The sequence below is a fragment of the Anser anser genome (assembly GCF_964211835.1).
Source record: "Anser anser genome assembly, chromosome: 1".
Classification (NCBI taxonomy): Eukaryota; Metazoa; Chordata; class Aves; order Anseriformes; family Anatidae; genus Anser; species Anser anser.
Genome location: NC_139720.1, coordinates 154,993,703 through 155,017,693, shown reverse-complemented (window position 1 = coordinate 155,017,693; position 23,991 = coordinate 154,993,703). Strand labels below are relative to the sequence as shown.

At 43.4% G+C, this 23,991-nt stretch overlaps 2 protein-coding genes across 12 annotated transcripts in view; one reads left to right on the top strand and one right to left on the bottom strand.

Moving 5' to 3' along the window:
• The window catches only part of PCCA (propionyl-CoA carboxylase subunit alpha), a 284,839-nt gene extending 269,677 nt beyond the window's left edge, over positions 1 to 15,162 (top strand). For all 4 annotated transcript variants that reach the window (XM_083820666.1, XM_083820667.1, XM_083820668.1 and 1 more), the window contains 2 exons: positions 11,258 to 11,335; positions 14,811 to 15,162. In XM_083820666.1, coding sequence (XP_083676792.1) covers positions 11,258 to 11,335; positions 14,811 to 14,879 — 147 coding nt within the window. In that variant the 3' untranslated portion in view covers positions 14,880 to 15,162. The remainder of the gene's footprint in view (positions 1 to 11,257; positions 11,336 to 14,810) is intronic.
• A 2,486-nt stretch (positions 15,163 to 17,648) lies between these two features.
• GGACT (gamma-glutamylamine cyclotransferase) overlaps positions 17,649 to 23,991 on the bottom strand; it is a 28,629-nt gene continuing 22,286 nt past the window's right edge. For 3 of the 8 annotated variants that reach the window (XM_083820686.1, XM_083820687.1, XM_083820689.1), the window contains exons 2-3: positions 19,258 to 19,313; positions 17,649 to 18,837 (exon numbers count right to left, since the gene is read on the bottom strand). In XM_083820686.1, coding sequence (XP_083676812.1) covers positions 18,374 to 18,837; positions 19,258 to 19,279 — 486 coding nt within the window. In that variant the 5' untranslated portion in view covers positions 19,280 to 19,313 and the 3' untranslated portion in view covers positions 17,649 to 18,373. Of the gene's footprint in view, positions 18,838 to 19,257; positions 19,314 to 23,329; positions 23,351 to 23,991 lie in introns of those variants that run through there. The other 5 variants (XM_083820692.1, XM_083820685.1, XM_083820690.1 and 2 more) reach the window with 3 other exon arrangements.

The window sequence follows — 23,991 nt, the reverse complement described above, 5'->3', positions numbered from 1 at the left end:
AAGATTTAGTCGCAGTGTTCATAATTTATGGCAGCATCACAATTTATGGCAACAAAATCTAGATTTTCTTGACAGATGATTTAAGAATGGGGTAAAGATCTCAAGTCCAAAATTAGCACTGGACTTACTATGTGACGGTCATCAATTGTGCTGGTAAAGAGATTTGTTTGTTTACATTTTTCTGCGAGATACCACTGTTGTTTTTAGAATATATGTATATTTCTGTCTATTCACAAAGAGAAAGGAGTCAACGTGTTAATACTTAAATTTGTAGGTGCAAATGTTCATATTAACAAAATAAGGAGATTTCTGAGAAAACATTAGTAAGCACAGCTAAGTAAATATTAGCAAGAGATGAATTCCTTTAGATCACACTTAGCTTTCTGGTTTTGTGATATATACATGCACACACACACCGTTTATACCTTTAAAAACATCAGTATTCAATTAAAATTGGTCACTAAGGCATTGCATGGAGTGAGAAATGTGTGATTCCTGTATAGGCAGTAAGAGTGACTGACTGAAGGAGACCTTAAGCAAATACTTTTTCCTGTGAAGAATGAAGGGAAACATTTTGAAGGGAAGGATTCTGAGTCTTTTTTAATATTTTTAAATATTTTGTTGAGAAGTTAATTCTGCTGCATGTTACAGCTTTCTTGTGTGTGCCTTGAAGAATATTTCTTGTTGTCTTGAAGGAGTAGAACCAGTGGAGAAGGAGGCCAGAGCCAAAGGGATTTAAAGTAAATAAATAAATGAATCTCCCCCCACAAATCCACAAGTGGTGCAGTGCATCAGAGCATAAGTTGTTAAATACTGTGTGGAGATTTTTTTTTTCTGTTTTCATCTCGTGCAGCTTTTTGCTGGAGGCATCGAGTGGCAGAGCGTTCGAACAGCGTAATCTACGTTCTGCTGACCTGAGCTTGTCAATGCTAATTGTGTGGCTTTAATTGCAAAAACACATTTGCGTTATTGAAAAGGGTTTAACTTAAATCCTTCCTTTTCAGGACTAGTGTCAAAACGTTAAAAAAAAAAAAAAAAAGCGAGTGAGGGAGATGAGGGTAGCATCAGCTATCTGCGCTGAAAAAGCAGTGGGATGGTGTGATTCAGATTACACGTCTTGGCTGCCCGTCAGAAACCAGCTCACTCACTACAGCTGTTCAAGGCGTGATGGGCAGGGAACTGCAGCTCCCCGATAAATACAGCTCCTTTTGTTGCACTGCTTGGGAAAAAAAAGAAAGAAAAGAAAAAAAAAAAGTCTGATTTCTTTAATCTGCTGGAGAAATGGGAACCTAAGCAGCTTCGGTTCTATAGAGCAAGCTCTGCGTTTGCAGCGGTGCTTGGCAGTTCAGATTTTGCAGCCCGTGTGGAAACAGCGGAGCTGAAGACTAGGAGAGAGTGAGGTAGTTGTCCTTTTTACCCCACTCAGGTGTTGGAGGCTGCCTGGTTCGTAGCTATCTGAGGCTGTTTTCTCCTACCCCGTGCGGGCAGCAGAGGTACAGCTTGGTCCCTGCGATTCCAGAGCGGCCAGCAGCACGGGGAGCTAGGCTGTGTTACCTCCTTCAGAGGAAACTTTGCAATAGGGAAGCAGCAACTCGTGAGGGATGCATCGCCTTTGTCTGAATAGCTGCGTTTGCAATCTCTTGCTCGGTACCTGCAGCTCAGCTATAGGGCATCGCACCCAGCCAGGTAAAGCATATGGTGTTTGTTAGTCCCTCTCCCTGTGCCCTTAGCCAAAGGAGAAGGCGACGCTGCTCTCTCCGTTAGTTTTCCTTGCCCGATGCATTGTTGTTTTTCCTTCACGTATAATGTTCTCTTTTGGCTGCTGTTGGTGAAAAATACTCGGGGCCGATGAAGCCCGGTAGAAGATTGTGTGAGCATCCTCTCTCCAGCTGGTCTGATAAGCACTTTTCAATTCGTTTTTGCCAAAAGATATTGCCTATGCAAGGAATTTATTTTCTTTTGTCTGTAAGATGATCTATAGATCTTAGTAACACAGTGGGGAAGTGCTTTTTGTCATTCAGAGAGAAGCAGAACTTGTGACGCTGCCAATTTTTTAGCTTTTTAGTTACTTTCTACTTTCTTTATTTTCCTTCATGTGATCAGAAGACTGTAATTAGTTGTCACTCAATTATTCCTGGAAACACAATGAAGCCACTCAGAAACATAAAGCAACACAAACAACAAAACAATTTGAAATCTGGCTGAATAGAAAGAAGGTTAATATTATTTAGGGAAAGAAGATTTAAATTTAGCTTACATTCTTCGTGACAGCACAGTTGTGTTAGATAGGAAATATCCATCTGAGGGGGTGTTTGGGTGTTTATTTTTCAACTAGATTGCTAGAGATGAGGAGGCATTGGGATGAAATTATGTTTGGGAGAGTCACTTTTTGGTTCCCCATGGTGCTAAGGGCAAAAGGAAGAGCTGTGCTTCGAGAGGCTGGACGGGGGACTCGCTCTGTTTCTGCTGACACCAACACCACCGCAAGCCAGCCCTGCTAGCTCACTGTCTCAACAATATTTTTGTGCCAGAGTGTGGAGATGGCACTGCACCTGGTTTGAATCTCACCACAACTACCACAAAAACACCATTAAAAACTGCTACAGCTGCACGGATTCTCTCCTTCACTTAGAGGGCAGGGATAGGCAGATGCTTGCACGTATTTCTCCTTGATTTTTGTGCCCGTAGGATTCTGTGCACTGAGAGCGCAGGAAGAGGGCAAGCCCAGGGTCCTACTGTTTGAACAGGTAGAGCAGTGTTGTCATGGCCCAGCTGAAGAAAGCCCCATGAAGCGCTCCCACAACGGATTCTGGGTCGGGTTGTCTGAACCGTACGCAGCCACAAAAAGAGATTTTAGCTGTCCTGCCAGCTTTGTTGTCTGTACTAAATTTTAACCTACGATGACAGTTTTTGTTTATTCAGTTCTGTACCTGTCAGAAGTGCAAAGATGCTTTTCTTTTAGCTATGTGTTTTTATTTGTTGTTTTTCTTTTGCAATTGAATTAGGCAGAACAGGTGGCAATACTAAGCCAAGCGTTGGTCAATAAGCTGACACTGGTGCTGGAAGCACCTTAATGATTTTTTTTTCCTCCTCGAAATAAATATATAAAAAGAAAGCACCTTAGATAAATGCCCCATCATTACTTAATCTTTGCAGCTCTACAGCTGAAAAAAGACGGCAATTAATTATTATGACCCAAATTTCTAAATTTCCTTTCTTCCTGCCAGTAATTACCCCGTGTTTTGGAAGTTATCCCTACTCAATCCACTTTATATACAGACTTTCGTCTATTTATCAAAATGTCTTATGATTTCGAATCGATGCTGCTGTAGCCATAGCTATTGATACTGCATGGGATGATTTCTTGCTACCCAGATATCAGCTAATAAATGGATATGCTGATTGGCTCAGAAAGGTCAAAATTAGGTAACTCGAAGGCTGCTTTTTTACCTGTATAATTTACTGAACACAGTAAATTCCTGTCAGTGATCCCACATTTTAAAAGCAACTGAGGAAGATGTTTTAAACTGCATTCAGCTCCTTTTCCAGTTAAGTTGCATGTTAGCTGGTTCAATTTCTCTTGTTATTCTTTAGAAAAATAGTAAAAAATGCCTTCTCCAGAATTTTCCATTTCCCAAGCCTAGGAAAGTTTCTTGCTATGGGAAAAGATCTGTTTCACTTGACCTCTACTGTTGAAATGCTCACTACTGAAGAACAAGATAAAACAAAACAGCTTCCTAATTTCTGTTTCTCACTACATTGTTCATTCTTGGGAAAGAGAATGTGGAGTTGTAAAGTTGCCTGTTGCCGTCAGCCAGGTGTGTGTTCTTTTAAGTCATATTTGCCCTTCAGACCTCAAAAACTAAATAAAATCCCTCTTTCTTACCTTATATCCATAATTAAAGTGGTTGGAATTTTTAACAGAGAAACAACAACCAGGCAAAACGGTAAAAATTGATTTAAGTAACAGTTTTACATTTGATAAAGACAAATATGCTGTCAATAATTTAGCAAGGTGTTCTTAAAATGAAATACGATTTTCTGTTATGTGTGAACATTTTTTTTTCTTTCGTTGCTGTGTTTTTCCTTTTTCTTTCCCTTGCCACCCTTCATCCCTCCTGTTCTTCAGCGATCCCGCTGCAAATATTAACTGCATTTTTATGTTAAACGGAGTTTGTGAACTTGACCAAGTGTGTCCAGGAACCTGTGTAATTTTTATAATTCTGTGTGTTAAATATCGGTTTCTTTGGGTATTTTTGTAGGGAAAAAAAACACAACAACTATCGGTAAACAGATTAAACCATTTTCACAGTTTTGAAATACCAAAAATGAAAGCATTCAAATATTTCATCATTCTTATAACTCAAGGCTTCAAGTTATAATTATGTTTTGGTTGCAAAACACTGTATTAATTGCTTATAATATTTATGTAATTTTTGTATTTTACAAATATATTTTTCTTCTATATCTATGCAATCTAAGATTTGTGTTTGAGTGCAGTATAATTAAGAATGAAATCCTATTCTTATGCAGAAGTACAAATAGTCAATATTATTAGAGTTTCTTCCTAGGGAGAAAAAAAAGAAATTAGAGTTTCTTCCTTTTCTGCCTTTTGAGAAGAAATCACAGATTTTTATTTATTTATTTATTGGTTCTTTGCCGTTTCGGATGATAAGCAGCTTTTTAGCCATTGCTGAAAAAGTTGACCGATAAAGCTTTCTGTGATAGAAACTCTGCTCTGACTTGGGCTGACTAGCAGCAGAATCACCCACAGAAGCGCTCTGCCTCCGTACCGTTTCCCCTGGTGCTCTGGGATCTCAGCAGCAGCTGGGGAAGTGTGTTTGGGATAAGTGGGAGTGCAATGACCAGTGCTTGTTGCTGCCAGGGGGACATCGCTGACCTTGGGTTAATCAGAGGTCACAAAATTTGGGATGTGCTATCTTCCGATTCATTCTTTAAAGGAGTGTGGCAAAAAAATAAGAAGTTTGATAATGATTTGTCACGTGCATTAATTGCCGCTAATTGTATTTTCAACCCTGTAGCTCCTGTTTCAAAGTTAATTTGGAAAGAAGGGAAAGCCTGCGCTAATTATTTTGCATGGCAGCGGACAATGTTAAGGAATTTCAATTGCTGCTCATCAAATTCTTCTCAATTTGTTTTCGTGTTAGATGCTTGCTGCCAGAATGCCAACAAGTCAGAGAGAAAAAAATCCGGAAAGGCAATGATACCAGTACGGACCAAGATTAAACAACAAATAAACACACACACGGAGTATTTTCATAAGGGGTTTAGAAAGTGAATGCATGCTTAATTACTGTTCAGTGGTTTTGCACAAACATAAATGAGTTCTGTGATTATTTTGCAGAAGTCTGCAAGACAGGGCAGCTGGATTTCGTGGGGCATGGTCTCGTATTGTCCCTTCTTACTCAGAAGACTCTACAGAGACACAAGTCTCAGCAAAATGGAAATCGCAAGGGCTGTTTTCTGGTGTCTCCCCAAAGCTGAGAAAGGAGATATCAATAAAACCCAATTCTCACTTTGCTTTTAAGCAAATCTAAGATCCTTTTTGCTTAGGGCTGTAGTCTTTTTTATTATTATTATTATATTATTTTTTTCCTTCAGATCTGAGAGCTTTAAAATGTTACGCATCCAGAGCACCTGTGTTCCAAATATAATGGACTTAAAAATGTAATTGAGGGATTTCCACTTTTGTAGGCAAATCAGCAGGGTTGATATTGGTCCATCTTTTTAGGGAGCCACAGTGCACCAGAAGGTGATACTGTAGAGGGCCCCGTAAACCCTCGGAGCCTTCTGTCTAATTTGGCAGAAAAACACAGAATGTCGGACAACAAAAGAGCGATCCGATTCCATAAGAAATCTTCATCCCTCCCACCCCCTTTTCACAAGACTAAAAAAAAAAAAAAAAAGAAAAAGAAAAAAAAGACTTAATTTTTTCAGCTGCACACAATGATTTGGTGCTCACTCTTGCATTGAAACAGTTGCTGTCAGAACAGGCAGGAAACAGTTTTCTTTTAATTGCTGAAATCATTCGGAAGTGCTTCATGCACGGCTTCTATACAGCAGATGCTGTGCATTAATTGGCCTGTGTAGGGCTGACCCAGGGTTCCTTGCAGCGGGCCCAATTTTAGGCAGAGGGTTTAAATAGCTTATTTCTTATTTTGTATAACCTGGCGTACATTAGGAGTGCACCCGCACGTGGGGTATTTCATGGTCTGCAGTTTCTAATGTCATGTGGGTTTCAAAACCTGTGTTTCTCTGGTAATGTACTAGCAGCAGGTAAGCTCTAAATACCATCCATCAGGAGCTAATTTTTTATCCAGATACTCCAATGACTGATGAACCTGTCTTTTGTATGAATGTTCAGCACAGGAGAAAGCCATATGCCCCTGGCACTGGTTCCTATGCATTCTTTACAGTTCGTGGCGAGGAGATTAACGAAAAACCAAACCCTTACATTTACACGTCTTTCATTTATTTAGCAGTTAGCACTTTCTAAAATAGCTCTATTTTTTCAACAGAGAAAGGAGATTTAGGTCTCTTAAAGCAATCTGACTCCCACTACTCGCTTTCTTTATCAGGAATATTACCGCACACCCTTAATAGGGAACCTTGTTTTGCTACTCCCCGTCTGTTCAAAACAGACCTTAGCCCATTAGAAGGTCCTCCCTTGTGTGGGAAGACCACAGCTGTTACTGTAAATCTCATCCAGTAACTGTATCACCCCCATTTTGTGGCTCTGAAGGATGAAATTGAGAAATGGAATACTGTGCAGTCATCCTTTACATCTCCAATTTTAGGCCTTTGCACATCATTTTCATGCTTTTATTCCAAATCAAACAACATTAGTGAGCAACACCACCCTGTGCTAAATGTCTGGTGTCTAAGGCAGCGCCCACGATCTTTGTTTTTGGAGGCTTTAGGATTTGGGGGGAAGTTGGGCTTTTGTTAACGGCGGATTTTTTGTTCTATTTTTTAATTCCCTCTTCTCCCTCCTTCCCTCCCCCCACCAGATCTTTCCAAATCGTCAGGATTTGTCCCAAACCAGAAACCCAGATGGTAGCAAGGTGCCTAAGATGGAGGACACTCGGTTGTGCCTCCACAGAGGAAGCAAGGGCTGGGCGCAGTTAACAAACGCAACTTTAAAAAGGTTTCTGTTTCTTTAAATCCCCGTGAATAAAGTGGATCTAACTTCTTATGAAGGATATTGGGGGCTTTAATCAGAAATAAGAAGTGGTTTAAATCATTAGCACAACAAAGCAAACTATAAGCTTGAAGATAAAAGTCTCAGGGGAAAGAGTCCTCTGAAAATAAATGGGACTTGATAGATTTCCATATCATTTATAACTTCCCTTAATTACACTTGGAAGACTTGCCAGTAAAACTGGAAAATTGGCAGCCTATATCCATTATAGTAATTTTGCCGACCATGGCAAGCAGCTGGCTTTACTGGATTTTATTTCCCATCACTCACAATTAATCATCAGCTGGAGATGTCTGAAACTCCTCAAAACGTCGCAACACTGTGTGACACTCAGGCCTCCTTAAAATGCTAAAATCTGCTGAGTAAATGGGCCGAGCTCCCCTTCCAGCGAACTCGTTTTGGTGCGAGGCAGGCTGCCGCTTAATGAGTGCCACTTTGATAATCGGATGCGAATGTGAACCCTGACCCCGTGTCAAAGGAGAGGACGCGGCAAGCCGGATAAAAGATAGGGGACTCAGACCCACAAACTTTACACCAATTAGACGGGGAGCGGGGAAGTGCATCAGCGCCGATTGGGTTTATCAGAAAGACTTGGGGGCCTTGTGACCATTTTGTACGCCTAGCACCGAAGACGTCCTGTCACAATCATTAAGTCTTCATCAGGCGACGCACACAAGGCTGAGAAACGTGGACTGTGTTCACAGACATCCCTCGCCAGCACTGCCCTCAGATGCACGCTGCCTTTTTTTGCCTCTCTGCATTTTAGAGAGGCCCGGCTGTAAGCACGGTCACTCTCTAAGTTCCTCCTGCCTTTAAGTTCCTCCTGGACTCTAAGTCCCTGGGTTATTCAGGCAGTGCTCTTGACTGTTGCCAAATTCACGTCTGAATTGTCAGCAACATCAAGATGGTAGGTCCCCTCCTCTTCAATGATTTTATTTTTCCTTTTTCTTTCTTTCTTTTTTTTTTTTTTCTCCTTTTCACTCTGTGGAGACCAAAACCTGAGCAGATGCTTTGAACAGAGCTGTGCAGAAGTAAACTATTAAACTACAGAGTGCAGGTCTAACAGCTAATCACTCCTTTATTTTGATTTTGCAAGCAATGTGAAGGTAGATTTGTCCGTGGCATAACTGAGAGAAGTGTAGAGGAGTTTTGCTTCTTTCAAGAAAAAGAGCCCATCTATTTTACCTGGCTCCAATCAATCACATTTTTTGTTTGTTTTCTATTTGCCAGTTTTGACAGATTTGGGTCATCACTGAGACCTCTATAAATTGAAGTATAAAGATGGTGGTTTACACTGGTTTACCATCCACTGAAAGAAAGAAGTCATACGAAGACAATACAGCATAAAAAATAGTCCAAATAAATCCTTGGATAAGTTGGAAAACAAGAAATTGTACACATCACTGTGGTTTTCATTTGCAGGCTAAATAACAGGCAAAAGGATACGTGCAATTATGTCATGAAAGAAATTGGACAATGCCCAAAAGGCTGAGAAAGAGAAGAGACAGATACAAGTGCCTAATTTTAGGATTTGTTGCTTTGCAACACAATGAGTGGGGCTGTAAAGGTTTAACATAAGAACAGTAATTAAACTTCTGTGCTTAAGTGACACTTTCACCAAGGTAATTTTGAACAAATTGCACATCATCAGAAGTACTGACACAGCATTTTAACACGTGGTACGTACTGAAAGTGCCTCCTTCCTTCCAAATTAGTAAGACTGAGGGATGTTGACTTGTTACTTTGCCTATATATTTTGTTGGCTGTGTGGATAATTTCCTACCCAGACACCAACTCCTTTGCCATCAACCCAGCAGGCATATATAAAACACAAAAAAATATTTTTGAGAAAGGTGGAAAACTGAGGAATTCAAATTTTGGACATCTCCATAATGCTTATGGGCATTTTACTGCTGTACTTAAGATCTACAGAGACAACTCTGTACTTTTTGAGTAAATATATTTTCATGACTTTGTTTAGACAATTGTTAAGAGATTTGTGCATCTTTTTTTTTTTTTTTTTTAAACAGAAGTAGATATTCATAGCTTCCTCTTAACCTTAGAAATATCTGGAAAGTTCAGAGCAGATGGAAGAAAAGCTGAGCAGTGAGATAGGGAGAGGAAGAGGAAAAGCAGGAAGGAAAGAAGGAGCTGCTGGAGAAAGGCCCCAGACAGGGCAGCAGGTGCGGAAGGAGAGAGACAAAAGACGGGGAAATAACTGGGGACAAAGTGCAAGTCTTTGACACTATTCACCGAATTTGACACTGCTAATGACTTAAATGCTCACCTGAAGCTCAGGATGGCATTTCTGCGGTTGAAGTGTTGGGCGTTGGTTATTCTTCTGTATCCGGTCATCGCGCGGTGTTCCCAGAGCAAACACATTCCTTATTGACTCCAAAAAGCCTATCACGGCGTTGTCAGAGAAATAGCTGTAACCATTTTTTAATGTAATGTCTGTCGTTCTGCCTTGTTCAGAACCCATAGGCAGCCATCAACACTTCCGTGAAATTAGACCATTAAAAAAAAAAATTCAGACCAATTAAGTCTCTGCTTAAAACGTATGGTTAACATTAGCCAAGAGTAGGGCTGGAACAAGCTTTGGAAATAAAATTTTATTTAAATCTTCGGAATGTACTTTGTGCAGCGTGCATTTGATCTCTGACTTAACACCTATTTGTTAGTATATTCCCCTGAAGTGGAACACACTTGTTCTTGAATATATATTCGTGTTTTACATATATTTATATACATATTTATCTATAAGAACATATATATATATATACATACAAATACGTTCTGTGGTGAAAACTATCATTTTGTCTCTGTGATCCCTCCCCTGTGGATGTGGTTTGGCATTTCTTCTCAGGCACGCTTCCTTCGGTCAGTCGGTACAGCGCGTATGGCAATGCAAAGACCAGATCTCCGCAGGTCTCGAGTTACCCTCTTCAGTGAAATGTTGACATTAGAGTGAAAGTTTCCCATTTTTGCCTACATAATGACAGAAAGGCAGATTTCCATGTCCACAGAAGAGCTCCATGGAAAGACTTGCCGTGGGCGCTCGGAGAAGCCACCTCAGAGAAGCGCATCCGTACCAGTCCTAAACACTGGAGCATGCCAAGTGGCACATTTTTGTGACACGTCTGGGTGATCACTGGGTTACACGAGGGCTAAATGTTGAATCGTGTGCTTTTCCCTCACCCGTAGGCAGGCCCCCGGGCCATCGTGAAGCCCTGAGGGGCTGGTTTCCAGCGCTGCGGGGTGAAAGGCCTTGGAGGGAGCACCCGTGTGGGGGCCACGGGGAGCGCGCAGCACAGGGGCTGGTTTCCCTCACCTTGAGCTTGCATGTGCCTTAGCAGAGGGCATGAAGAGGAAACCTAAGTGTTTCCCTTTAAGATCTATCACTTGTTGTGAGGAAATTTATCATTTTGCCTCCCTGCCCCCTCCCCTGTGGACGAGGTTGGGTGTTTCCTCACAGGCCCGCTCCCTTCGCTCGGTCCGAAGCCGTCAGCCGCTGCCCGGGCACCGAGGAGTGCAAAGGTGCTGCTCAGCATCAGCCTGCTGGGTGCCGTCGGAGCTCCCCGCCCGTGCTCCCCAGGACCGGTGCCAAGAAACTTTGGCTTCCGAATCAGGGTTAGCATCCGTGGGATCTGCGCCAGGGAAGCAAAGCAAAGGCTCCGCAGCCAAAGCTGCGCAAATTAAATCTCGGTCTGGATTTAATTGATGTCGAGCTGTGGTGGATGTGAAATGTGAACTGTGAAAGTTGGAGCTGAGTAGATGGGGTGGGAGAGGAGCCTTTCAGGTTCGTTTAGGGTGATGTTTTTCCGTGGGTGATTCCTTTTTCCCTGTTTTGTTTCCAGTTTGTCAAAGGCAACTGTGGTTTGTGTTGTGACTGTACGTAGCTGGCTGACTTGACTTGTGCCATGAAAGTCTTTTTAGCATTTAATGAAATAATCCCTTTATTTTCCAGAAGAATCATACACACTTAGAACATTTTAAATCCTCTCTCCTCATTTTGTACTGCTTTAATTTTACCAGGTTTCAGAAGGTCAAGAGATTTGTGTAATTGAAGCAATGAAAATGCAGAACAGTATGATTGCTGCTAAAACAGGCAAGGTAAGCTACCTTGGGTCACTTAAAACCATATGCAACTTGTCAAATAGGATAGAATTTAAAAAGGAAAAAAGGAGGATTCTGGTTGTTAAGGAATTAAGTCTGATTGTTGTAAGTCTTTCGAAGTGAGGTGTCTTTAATTTTTAACATTTACATCTGCTGTGAATGCTGTTAAGTAGTTCCGAGCTGTAGATAGCACAGCAGGAAATAGTTTTACTGGCTTCAGAAATTCATATAACTCTTTTTCTCCTAAATGATTTGTTTTCTGTGATGTTACAATGCCAAGTTGAATTGAAAGACGTTGCAAACCCTTTTTTTTTCCAAATTCCCTACTTCCAAAGATCAACTGAAGAAGAGAGATCTCTCTGCCAGTTAATTCATTAATGGCAAACAATTTGACACTACAAAACCACTCAGAACAAGGCATAGAAAGGATTTTTGCAGGAAGAAGAGAGAGGCGATTTTTTGATTATTGACTGCGCTCAGGCTTCATATTTAACATGAAGCCTGGATCTGCAAATGCATTCAGACTGTGCATTTTGGAATCTTACTTCTTTTGGGGGCGGGGGATCAGCATAGCAGCCCCTGAGCTGGGACTGTCCTGCGGTGCAGGATGTACCAAAACCAGCCCTCTGAGCGGGGAACTGGTTAAGCTTATATGACAAGGAGAAACCCCATCTGTTTTGGGGACTATCAGCCCCCACGTCAGAGCCTCAGAGCATTCCTGTGTCAGATTATAACGCACAGCCTGAAGCCATCACCTAGACACAGGCCCCCAGTTCATCCTTTTCAAAGGGAGAGCAGAGTCACTTTCGAGGAGATCTGGGTTTTTTGTTCTCCTAATATCATATTTCCTAGCAGGTCCTAGCCCAGCTCTGTCTGGGACAGAACTCTGTGCTAAAGAAAATAATAATAAAAAAAATGTATTGCAAGATTCATTAGCCCAGGGGGAGGCAGCAAGGAGCCTGACTCTTCAGGGCAGAGGCTGGGTTAGGCATTGGCAAGATTGGCTGGGATCTGAAGATGGGTGTCTATGCCAAGGACTGTTTGTGTGTTTACAAGAAAGGATTATTTGGCACAGCACTGAAATTGTCACCAAGGCTTGGACCCAGGTCTTGCCTCTTCCAGTACATCTAACGCAAAATTGGGTCTTGAGGGAAAAAAATGCAGGGAGAGTGAGAATGTACCTTCTCCTGTTGCTCTGACATTGGCGTTTTATTATTTTCTTTCATGCGTTAATTCCTATATAATTTATTTTCTCACGTGATTAATATTTTTATAGCATTTATTTTTCGTCTTTGCTTCTTTTGTTTAACCCCTTATTGCTGCTCTTTGCATCCACTGTTTTTGACCAGTGAGTATTTGAAATTAACATGCCATTGCCATCCCCCCTCTTTTTCTTTTTTTTTTTTTTTACTCTAACCTTTCCTTCCCCACCAAGTTGTGCTGCAACCCATGGGCCTATTCCTTAAAATCCTGCCTGCACTTCTCCAAATAATAAATACCTCCCACCATTCTGCACAGATGCCACGTAAAAACACATTTGGTTTATTAATCTTTCAAAGTGGGATTTGAATGGTGCAGGGACCGTTCAGTGGGCCTGATGCATACCTTACAACATCCCCTGGATGTCTCCATTTTAGTAATAAGCAGATTTTTTGATTTTTTAGAATTTTAAGAAATTGAGAAAGCAAAAGTACTTTGGAGTTGTGTAGAAATGAACCTGATGAACAGAAGGTTTTTTTGCATCATTCTGCAGTGCGAAGCCACGGCTGAGTGCTGAAATAACTTGACTCCACCGCAGGAATGAGCTGGTTGCTGTTGGCTGCTAGTCCACGTTTTTATGCCTTAAAACCGTGTTTTGAAACTCAGTTCCTTTGTCTTCAGCTGGAAGATGTCCATTTTCATTCCCGTCTGAATTCCTTTTCTGCCTCACCCCCCCCACTCTTCCTGTTTGCAATTGTGAGAAAAGTGGCTTGTTTTTATCTGCTTTGAATTTACCCCAGTTGCAGGTGGTCAGCAGTGAGTGAAAGCTGCAGAGGGAGCCGGGAGCCTCCTCCCTCGTATGGGACAGCTGTACGTGGGTCAGGCTGGGGAGCTGGCCGTGCTGGCTGCCAGCACATTGCAGAAATAACCAGGGAGCTTGAAACACTGCTGAGCTACACAGTTTGCCGAACCTTGACTTTGTATAAAAAGAACAGAAAGAAGTAGAATAGTTTTCACACTGCTTTCATTTCCCAAAAGATGGGAGTCTCAGGGACTGGGGAGGCTGTGTAGGTTTAGAAATAAAGCCCTTTCTTGTACATTTTATGGTGTTTTTGCCTGTCAACAGCATTCAGCTTCATTTCTTGGGCAATGCCGTGGATATGTATGTGCGACAGATCCAGAGATATGCCTACAGCTCATGTGGCATAGACTGTCAAACTCAGACGTGGACAACAGTGCAGCCACAGCAGCCTGACAGTTAGGGCGTGCCGCAGGTTTCCTTTAGGAGCCTAAGTTGACGTTTGGGTGACTGAGCTAAACTAACTGCTGAAGAAAGCTTTGTCCAACAGTTTGGGCGCATCAGTGGGAGCTTTGAATTAACGTTGCAAACAAATTCTAGTACAGAGCTTCAAATATTGTCTGGCACTCCATGTGCTAAAAGGGAATTCAAACACGTCAGCATTTTATAGAGAAAATGAGGGACTATAGTGTATATACTACATATGTATATATACTTAATGTATAAGCTTTATGTGTTTTAAAATTCAGGAATCTGCACAGGAGTATAGGGTTCATCTACAAATGTAACTGCATTTATTTGACAACTGTAGCCCTTTGCCAAGTTCAGTTACTTGGAAGGATTTAAACTCAGATTTGAATTGATTTATCTCAGCATTCTGGGGATTAAGGAAAACCCAGCTTCATGGCTGCAGTCCCAAAAATCAGTAATACTTCAGATCTGTTATCCAAGAAATACTGGCGTATTTCATTGTAATGTCCAAGCATGAATGAATGTTGAATACTCAGATTATCCTCTAAAATACTTAGAATTTCAGTAGGAAATTAACAGCAGTGCAAATAGGTGCTTTTTATTTTTTAATATATCTTTTTAATGATTTGACATTCAGAGCTTCAAGCACCCAACTCACACAAAAACCAGCGAGTGGTAGGTTCCTAGATATCTTGCTGGAGCTGGATTTGGCCAAGCCCTGTGGCAGCCTGCCCAGAGGTGGTGGAGTCTCCATCCTCAGAGATACACAAAGCTCAGCTGGGCTCTGAACCTTGGAGGTTGGGCTGGCAACATCTCGAGGCCCTCCCAGCATAAACGTGTCTGTGATCCCTGTGGTGGTTGTAACGTTATACAGTGGCCGTTTATCCTGTGCACGTACTGTGCACGCAGATGTCATCCTGCGTATACGCAATGCCAACCAGAACATTTATTTAACCATGCCACTGAGGAAGATCTGAAATTATTTCTGTTTCTCTACTGTAGGTGAAAGCTGTGCACTGCAAAGCTGGTGATACTGTTGGAGAAGGAGATCTGCTGGTGGAACTGGAATGAAGGTTGCCTTCCCACTGCTGAATTACCTAAGCCTTTGTTGTTTCCATCCATGAAGTAAAATGAAGGCAATTCAACACAGAAGATGGACAGTCCTACACAGAAGATTTTATACAGTCATATTTATTGTATCAGTGGTTAAGACAGCAAACACAGATACTAAACCTTGGCAACAGATCCCAGATTTTTACTTCCAGAAACACTTGTACATAACCTTTGTAATTCTTTGATTTTTCAGGATCATATAGAATCAATAAAATACTATTTCTGCGTTAAAACAGAAAAAGCCCCTTTTTTAAAAAAGGAAACAACAGAAGCCCAAAGCTGATTAATCTTCTCCATGGTTATATCACTGGTTTGAGGCCCCAGACAAATGTACAGAATGGTTGATGAGTGAGAAATTAACCATTGAATGAACCGAGCAGTTTCCCTTAAACTCTGTGTAAGCACTGAACAATTACTGCCAATGGCTTAAATTCTGGTCAGATTTATTGTAATAATTTGAAGCCTTTGTACAGACTAGCTTTAAATTTCGGGTTAGATGCTTTATTTTACTAGTACAGACTTTCCCCACGTATTTTCATTTGCAGTTGTAAGGGAATTTTCTTCTTTTATTCAGACTCCATACTCAACTGCCCTCCCCTTTATCTTCTTTCTATTGATTACTGGATGCAAGGCCTTCCAGAAGGAGCTGGCACAGTCCTCGAATCCCCTTAGCTGCCCCAAGGTATTGCTGGAGGCACTTGCTGGCCCTCAGGCCAAGCACGCTGCCTCCTGAATGCCTCTGGGAAAGAGAGACCCAAGTGCCTGACCTTTTGTTGTGCAGAGGCTCCTTCTAAAGACTCTGTGAGGAACAAGGGCTGTTCATAATACATGATTATATCCTACTGGAGAGCTGTGGATCTGGTATGGGAAACCAGGTAAGGCCCGGAGAAGAGGAAGATTTAAGAGACATGAACAGAAGTGAGAGGATCTGGTGATATATATGTATTTTTTGCATTCGAAAGCTTTGAAAAACTACTGTTAAAAACTGTTTTAAAAGCATCCATCATAAAAGAGATGCAGGTCCTTTCTTAGGCTGTAAAAGTACTATTACTACTTATTTTTAGGTTTTCTGTTACGGTTCCTTCAAAGACGGAAGCACCATCACTTCTGTCTTGCACCCTTGTGCCCTGTACTGCAGTGACTTTGGTCACATTAAACAACCGTGTATTTTTCTTTCTGAGCTTGGGAACTCAATGCCACAGGCAGGCGCAGATACCAGAGGCTTACTGGGTTCACAGTGTTAGCGTGTGGTTATCCGAGGGCTCTTTCTTCCATTAACCCATCCAGGCCCAGGTCAGCAGCTGCAGCCCCCCCCCAGGCGCGGCGGTGCCCCCCCAGTCCCCCAGGGCTCTTGCTGGGGCCCCTGCTGCTGCCGGGGCTGGAGCCAGGCCATGGGGCTGTGCCTGTGGCAACCTCAGCGGTCCTGCTGTGCCTTTAGCACTGCCTCAGAGAGGAGGGGGCTTGCCAGTAGTTTCTTGCCTAGGATGCACAGGGTCCTGCTAATTCCCAGAAAATGAACAAAAAACAAAACAAAACAAAACAAAACCTCTGGCCAGAGACAGGCCCTTTACAGGAAGATGAAAGAAAGAAAACAAAAACAAAAACCAGTCTGTGACAGGGCTGGTGACTCATTTTTTTAACCAGAAACGTTCATTCTGGTTGAAAAATGATTGACAGTGCACTGAGTGCATTGGCCGTGTCATTGAAAGCTGCTGACTGTCATATGGCCAAGGGGGGGGGGAATAATTTAGCAGAGATCTGCTTTGTTAATCAGTTTACATATCTTTCCAATGACTAAGGTGAGTGTTTGGGCAGTAGCTGACCCAAGCACAGCATTGCTTTTGCAGTTGGAGAAACTGAGGCACAGCCCCTGCAGCCTCTCCTAGGAACATCCATAATGCCAGCTTGGGGCACAATTCAGACAGCAGGCTGCCCTAAACTAAGGAAGTTAAAAAAAAAAAAAAAAGAATATTCTACTTGAAAGGTATTTAATTTGCCTACTGCAGAAACAACACAAGCTGTTCTGTTTTTCTACTTGAACTGCAGCAGTGCCTATTCCTAATGAAGTTTTTAGGCTGATTGCTTACCCTGGATCCCCGCGCTGACCTCCTCTGGCCATCCCAGAGCTACTGGCAATAAAGCAAAGGACAAGCTTGTTTGTAACGGTCTCCTCAGTACATTTCATTGTACCTTGGCTCACTGCACAGCACACAGCCCTGTCCCTTCGGCAGCTTTGTATTTTGTACAATATCTATGCCCCAAACACCACAGTTGAAGGAAAGACAAGGCCCAGGAGAGCAACAGCACAAAGCCACAGTTTCCCCAGACTGTACAGAAACCAGCACAAGTGGTTGGGTCATGGGGACAACAGTCTTCTTTTTGTCTTTTTTTTTTTTTTTTTTTTTTTGGTACTTTAGATGTTGCAATAATCACATACAGGTCCTTTGGGGATTTTTTTTTATATTATGATTACATGAGTAATAATCTCCCTCCCAGTAAAAAAATTCAGTCTGCATATGACTGCAAGTTCTGCATTAAAGTGCTTGGCCAAAAGTCAGCTGGACTCTAAGTGCTCGCCCCAGCTGCAGGTGGAGTAGTGTGGTGGGCAGCTGAAATCAGGTTTGCTTTCTCTGGCCCGCAACTCCCAGATCCCCCAGTCCCTTAGTGAACTGAAATAGTACCTAAAGTGCTGAGGATGTTAAATTAAAAATACGACTTGAAATGTAATTCTCTTTAATATTTAATATTTCTTTAATATCTCTTCTCATAAAACTAAACACGTTTTAAAAATAATCATCTCCAGTTCAGAAAAACATGGCATCACAGAGTATGAATAGGCATCGTTAAATTCTCTCCCCTCTATTTCTACATCAACTTCAGATTTTCCTTGAAGTGCAGGCTATCTGTATGGTCATTTCTCGCCCAAGACACAGTTGTTTGCCCAGTTTGTTTACATTCAGTAGCCTACCAAACACAAAGCAATATTAAATGTGAGGTGCGTTTTACTTGGTTTGTAGATACAATTTTTAAAAATCAGTTTGAGCTATTAGTGCAATAGCATCATTATCCCGCCCGCCTTGAAGAACACACGTGATAAATTTATCAGTTCTGGTAAGAAAAGAGTGTGTGTTCATCTGCCTTTTCACTCACCTCAGCCCTGCACTTGAGGCAAGGCTGGGGGTGGTGGAGGGTAAAACCCAAACCCCCAGAGGGGTGCGCACAGACAGATATGCTTGTTTCAGGCGTCATGTGAAACCAGTTAGGCTGGGTTAGTGGGGGCAGCGGGCTGTGCCTAGCCAGGGCTGCGTGCCAGCCTCCAGGCCTACAACACGCTAGAGCCAACGTGCCCAGGTTTGGGAGGTTACACGAGATCTCAGGTTTTAATACAAGGGCATTACGGGTTTCCTGGAAGGGCTACTGCGCTACTGCTTCTTCAGCAGGGCTGCGCCGGCTTAATCCCTGCTCTCACGTAGCACGTAGGAGAGGCCGTGAGTCCCGGAGGAATCGTAATTGTCATGGTAGGGCAGCTGGACCCACTCGGGCTGGTAGGTGGTCGTGCTGTACACAAAGCACTCCATCACGCTGCTCCCGGCCGCGCTGCTTTTCCCTTCCCACTCCACCACCTCGATTCTCATCGTCGTGCGCTGGTACATGTCTGGGCAGCCTTCGAATTCGTCGAGGAACTGCAGCATCTGGTCGTCCACGGTGTAAATCTCCCCGGCCACGTGGTGCCCCGTGCCCGGGATGTTCAGCATGAAAGGGATGTTGTATTTCCCTGCGATCACCAGAGGGTACTTCTCCACGGTGCGGCCCCTTCCTTGGTATTTTGCTATCCCCTTGGCAGTGTTTATCATGTGCTTGTAGTTGGGCTGGCCCTTCTTAAGCGTGCCATACACAAAGACACGAGCCATCGTACCTGCAAAAGCAGCAGAAAGACAAAGGTGGACGTTACACACGTGGCTAGCTGAAAGTGCAGCACGGACCAAAGGAATGCATGCACGCCGAAATGGATTGTACATGCGAGGCTGTTTGGGCACATGCAAAATCGATCTCCTACACCTCATTTAAAAAATCGTGCTAAATTCAAATTGGTCCTTAAACTTTTCAGTCAGAAAACGTAGAGAGACCGACAGTGGGGGAAGGCCCTCTTGCAGCTCTTTGCTGTAATCAAATGGCATCCCATTGTTTCTCTAAGGATGCCACAACAGCAGCCAACACAGCGCTGAGACAGAGTAAAAGCTTCAAGCCTTTCTTGATTTTTTTTTTTCCTCCCTCTCATGATTATATTGGAGCCATGCTGCATGCAGTAAGGATGGTGCCATGCTCAGTAACGTACCTAAAGGAACCCAGGGAGCCATCCCAGCGATGGGAACAAGCTCCAGTTAGCACACCCTAAAACAAAACAAAACAAAAAAGGTTCAAGCACCTTACTATATTGCTCTACTGCATTTATGGTTTAAGTAGCCCTGCTCAATCCCAGCTGTTAAAACTTGCAGGAGTGTAGCCACCGGCTGATTTCCCCCCTCCTTGTCAGGGTGGTTGGCTTTAAAGCCTGCACTGAGGGACCTTTCCCGGCCCCAGGTCTGTGCAGTCCAGCACAGCTCACCGTGGCAGTACTCGGGATTTGAGAAGCACCATTTCATTCAGCGACGGACGAGCCTGGCTGCAGTTCGGAAGTTCGAGTGTCTTGTTTCATCGTTAAAAAAAAGTGCAGTGGCATTAATCAACCAAAAGCAAATCAAAATAAAAAAGAAGGGATAAACACAGCCAGAAGCACGATGCTTGTAGCTGCAGGAAGCTAACGCCGTGCAAACCGAGGCATTGCCCGGCCCGACAAAGCAGCCGCTGGCCATGGAGCGGAAGGAAAAGCCTTGAACGCCAGGCCCGAGGAACCAAGCGCTGTGCTGCCCAACGAGGCGGCCTGGCAGGGGAGCGGGCTGGGGTCAGCCTGCTGCGGAGGCCTTTCAGGGACACACCGAGGGCTCCCCGAGCCCTGGCGCTGTGGTCCCGCCGCTGGCTGAGGCGGACAAGGCCGCGGGACACCAGCATCGCCCGGGGGAGCTGTGGCGGCTGCCGGGGTCACCCCCGGAGCCAGGCTGGGCTGCCGAGCTGCTGTCACAAGCACAAGGACACGCTTGTCTCGCCCGTCCAGGGGAAGGGGGGAGCACCAGTTTCTCCTCGGTGCCTTGAATGACTCCTCGCTGACAAACCTCGCTGGCTGACTTGACAAGGCCGGGCCAGGGGATGGTGTCGGCACAAGCGCCCTCACCCATCTTGTGGGTGAGGGGGATATATACAGAGGCGGGATCCCATATTTCAGTGATAGCAAAACCGTAAACGATGGCTGCGGGCAGAAAGGCCAGGTCAGAGCCATGCCCAAGTCCTTTTCAGGTACCCCAAAGGGCCCCAAGCCACCTCTGCCTGTGGCCGCTGTTTTGCACGTATGCCAGCCATCTCTTGAAAACATACCCTGAACAACTTTGTTCAACGTTCATCTAGCAGCATAAAACATTCAAAACTGGTTTAAGTGGGGTAGAAGACTGGCCTTCCCGAAAGACAGGAAGAAAAAAATCATACCTTCATAGTTCCTCATCTGATTTTCACCCTGCCCTGTTCATCCTCCCTTGTTTCTGCATGGCAAATGAAGTTTTTCCCGAATTCGCCCTCAGTCAGTACCTGCTCAGAGCCTGTCTCAGCTTCACCCCCAGGGCAGCCAGCCACCGCCCACCAGAGGAGCACATGCGGCTCCATTTGTTATTAAACAACATCCAAAGTTTGAAAAAAAAAAAAAAAAAAACAAGTGGAAGAGGAAAATTAATGTGTTTTCAGCTATTTAGTCTTACTTTAATAAACTGCTAGATAGCTAGGCTATCAAAAATGGTATGTTACTGGCCAGGAGGAATGTCATTTAAAATAACTATGCCTCTTAACCAGTAGCAAAGCAATTTCTCCCTTGGTGAATAAACAGTTTTTCTCTGTAACAGAACACAGTTTTTCAGTAAAAAAAAAAAGTAAAAAAAAAAAAAGTGGTGTGTGCCTTTATTTACTGGCAAACAGCTTTCACTTCAGGAAAAAGACTACACCATTTCTCCCCCCCTGTATTTTATCAGATATACTTCAGGGTAATTCATCCTTCATGACATAAATGAGTTTTTTTGGATGCAGCTCATTCCCTCACAATAAAAAGAACATTAATATTCAGTTGGTCTGACTCTCTTCTATAAGAAAAATCATTACCTTTCAGATTGTGTTTTGAATAACAAACACAGATCTTTCAGGAAGAAACTTGTCCCAGTGGGGATTGAGAAAGGATCAGAGTTAAGCACTGAAACATGCAATTAATTCCCATTAGGGGATTAGGGCACTCGTGTTCACTTTGAATCAGAAAAATGAATTGTGAATTAAATTGTTCACAACCAAGAGGTTACTTGTCAGAGTTAATAACTTAAAAAATAAAAAGCTAAACGTAAAACGCACATAAAAAGCTCAATGCCGAGTGGGGCATCTGTAGGGAAAAGATATGCTTCATTTCCATTAAACTAAGGATCTCTCCCTACTGTATATCTGAAGATAAGCTTCCAAAAAGTTTTCAGGGAAAAGTGTGACAACTCCTGAAACTGGTGAAAACGAAGTGCATGTTTCTGACTGCGCAGTGTCCGGCTGTTTGGAAACGTTTCCTTAACAGGGATTTACAGGAATGCACCTGGCATACGAGTGCTGGTCCCACGAAACTCAACAGTGGCAACAACAAAACTCACTAGCCCAGGTTTGGGTAAGTGTTCCTGTTCCAACATTTAAGTAAATGAATTCACCAGGCAGGATAAACAGAGACTGAGTAGGAACTGGAAGTTTCAGTCCCAGTCTGTGCAGAGTTGGTGCTTTCCGAGCCTCAAATTTGCAGCACTTCCACTGTTGTGACTTCAGGAGAAGGCTGGCGGCTGAACTTCCCTCGCCCCTTCATGGTTACTGATATTCTTCCTGTCATCTGCTTGGGATAAGCAGATCACACTGACTTTTCATTTAGTTAAGAAACAAAACACGAAACTGAGCCCGAGCTAGGAAGTGAGCGAAATGAAGAGTTGGTAGAAACGTTTTCTGAACGTAGCTCCCGATAAATAAAATTTATATAATTTTCTGTGTAATAAATTCAATCTCCTGCACGCTGTGTATTGAGTTCTGGGCAGGCTGCTCCAGGCATCGGCATAATTCCTAGCACTCATATCTGTGCTTTCAAACCATTTTTGGCCACCTTGTGGCAAGGAGAGTAAAGAGCAGAATTTTATTTTAGGGTCATTTCACAGACTTCCACTGAGCAGCTGAAAAGAGCTCCAGACAGCATCGCTTTGCTGGATAACCTACAGTGCCAATGAAAAGTTGCCTTTTCTCGCTTAATCCGGTTTGACACTTCATCCCTCTACTAAGCTACTTTAAAGAAAAAAAAAAAAAAGAAATAAAAATCAGACTTTACACTGAGTATTAGCTGCCAGGGCAAAACAAACCCATTCAAAAAGTACTTTCATGCAATATTCATGCTGGAATCGTTAAAATTTAATGACGTGGGGGAACGCGAATGAGATCTGTGTCGCCTCTTCCAGCTACGAAAGGCGACCGGCCGACCCGCTCGTGGGCTCTGTTGCTGCTCCCTTCGCTGGGCGAGATGCAAAGATCAGAAAATAAAGTAACAGCTTTAGGACGGCGAAGGCAGAAGGTGCTGCTGGGTTAAAATAAAAGAAGGGGTGGCACAACCTCGTCGCAGCAGCCGCAGTGGGGGGGCTCCTGGTCAGGGCTTTGTTCCTCCCTCTCGCTGCCCAGCCACTCGACCCTGTTTGTGTCCGACCATAAACGTCCTTTCTGCCACGACTCGGGTGACTACTGGGTCCTACCAGCTTCTTCCAAAAATAAAGTGAGAGGCACTACGTGTGTTACGCTGGCTCCTGGGCCCTTTGTGATTGCGGTAACGGTGGGTTTGGGTTTTATTTTGCTGAGGCTTTTCCTTGCAGCTCAGAAAGTATCCATTTCTCTCCCTCCATACAGTAACGTTATTTTCCCTTGAGAAAAATTCTTAGCGCTGGCTCAGTGACCAGATATAGTTACACATTAATTCTTCAGAAGTTTCTTAAAACTGTAGGAAACAGGTGAAAAAACAAAATGCCTTGAACTTTAAACTTGAGCCCAGTCTGTTTGAATGAAGCGAGTTTTAAGGTCACTCTTCACTCAATGCTAACTTTCAAGCAGGACTAACATGCCAGAGAGGACTCATGGGACTGCATCCTGTTGGTCCTTTGATGCTTTCATTTTGTTACTTGCTATTTTCTTTATAGCACAGACAAGGGCTTCCTGCCCGGGCCGACCCCTTTCCAACCTTGCTGAATACCTCGGAAAAGTTTATGGCAAGACACCTTTCTTACATTAACCACAGAGGCAGCAGCGAAACGATGGCTCCTTTGAAATCCAGAGGTTACGGTCTCCTCGCAGCAGTCGTTCGCTCAGAAACTATGAGGTGCTGGTTTGTGAAAACAAACAACGGTATTATGGTAACCAATGCCACGTTGGACACTACCGGGCACTACCTGAGACGGCACTTAACCTACTTCACAGAGACTTTTCCTTTCACCCTCAGACAGCTTATATCCCCAAACCAAGAAATGCGCCTGCACTTGAGTATCCTGATGATGTTTGCCACCGGGAGCCAGCGCGCAGAAGCCCTCCCTCCTGACAAGCATCAATCACACCGCTGCTCGAGTTCCTCGCACCGACTCGGCACCAGGGCAAACATTTGCTTTTTATCTCTTTGGAACCGTTTCCAGTCACTTTCAGCTCTATTGCACTGAGAAACCTCATATATATATATCAGGTTTTCATTCATTTTTTTTGATTCATAATAGTATATATATATACCATTACTGGAAGAGCTTCATTCCCAAAGTAAATGCTTAGGAGCTGCTAAAGAGGGCTCCAAGTGGCAATCAGCTGAAGCCACCATGCACAAAACGATGCTGGGACATGCTGCAGAAACACCCCGGATGCATTTTTAGACCAATTAACATGCTAAATGTTAAAGTGCAGAGAT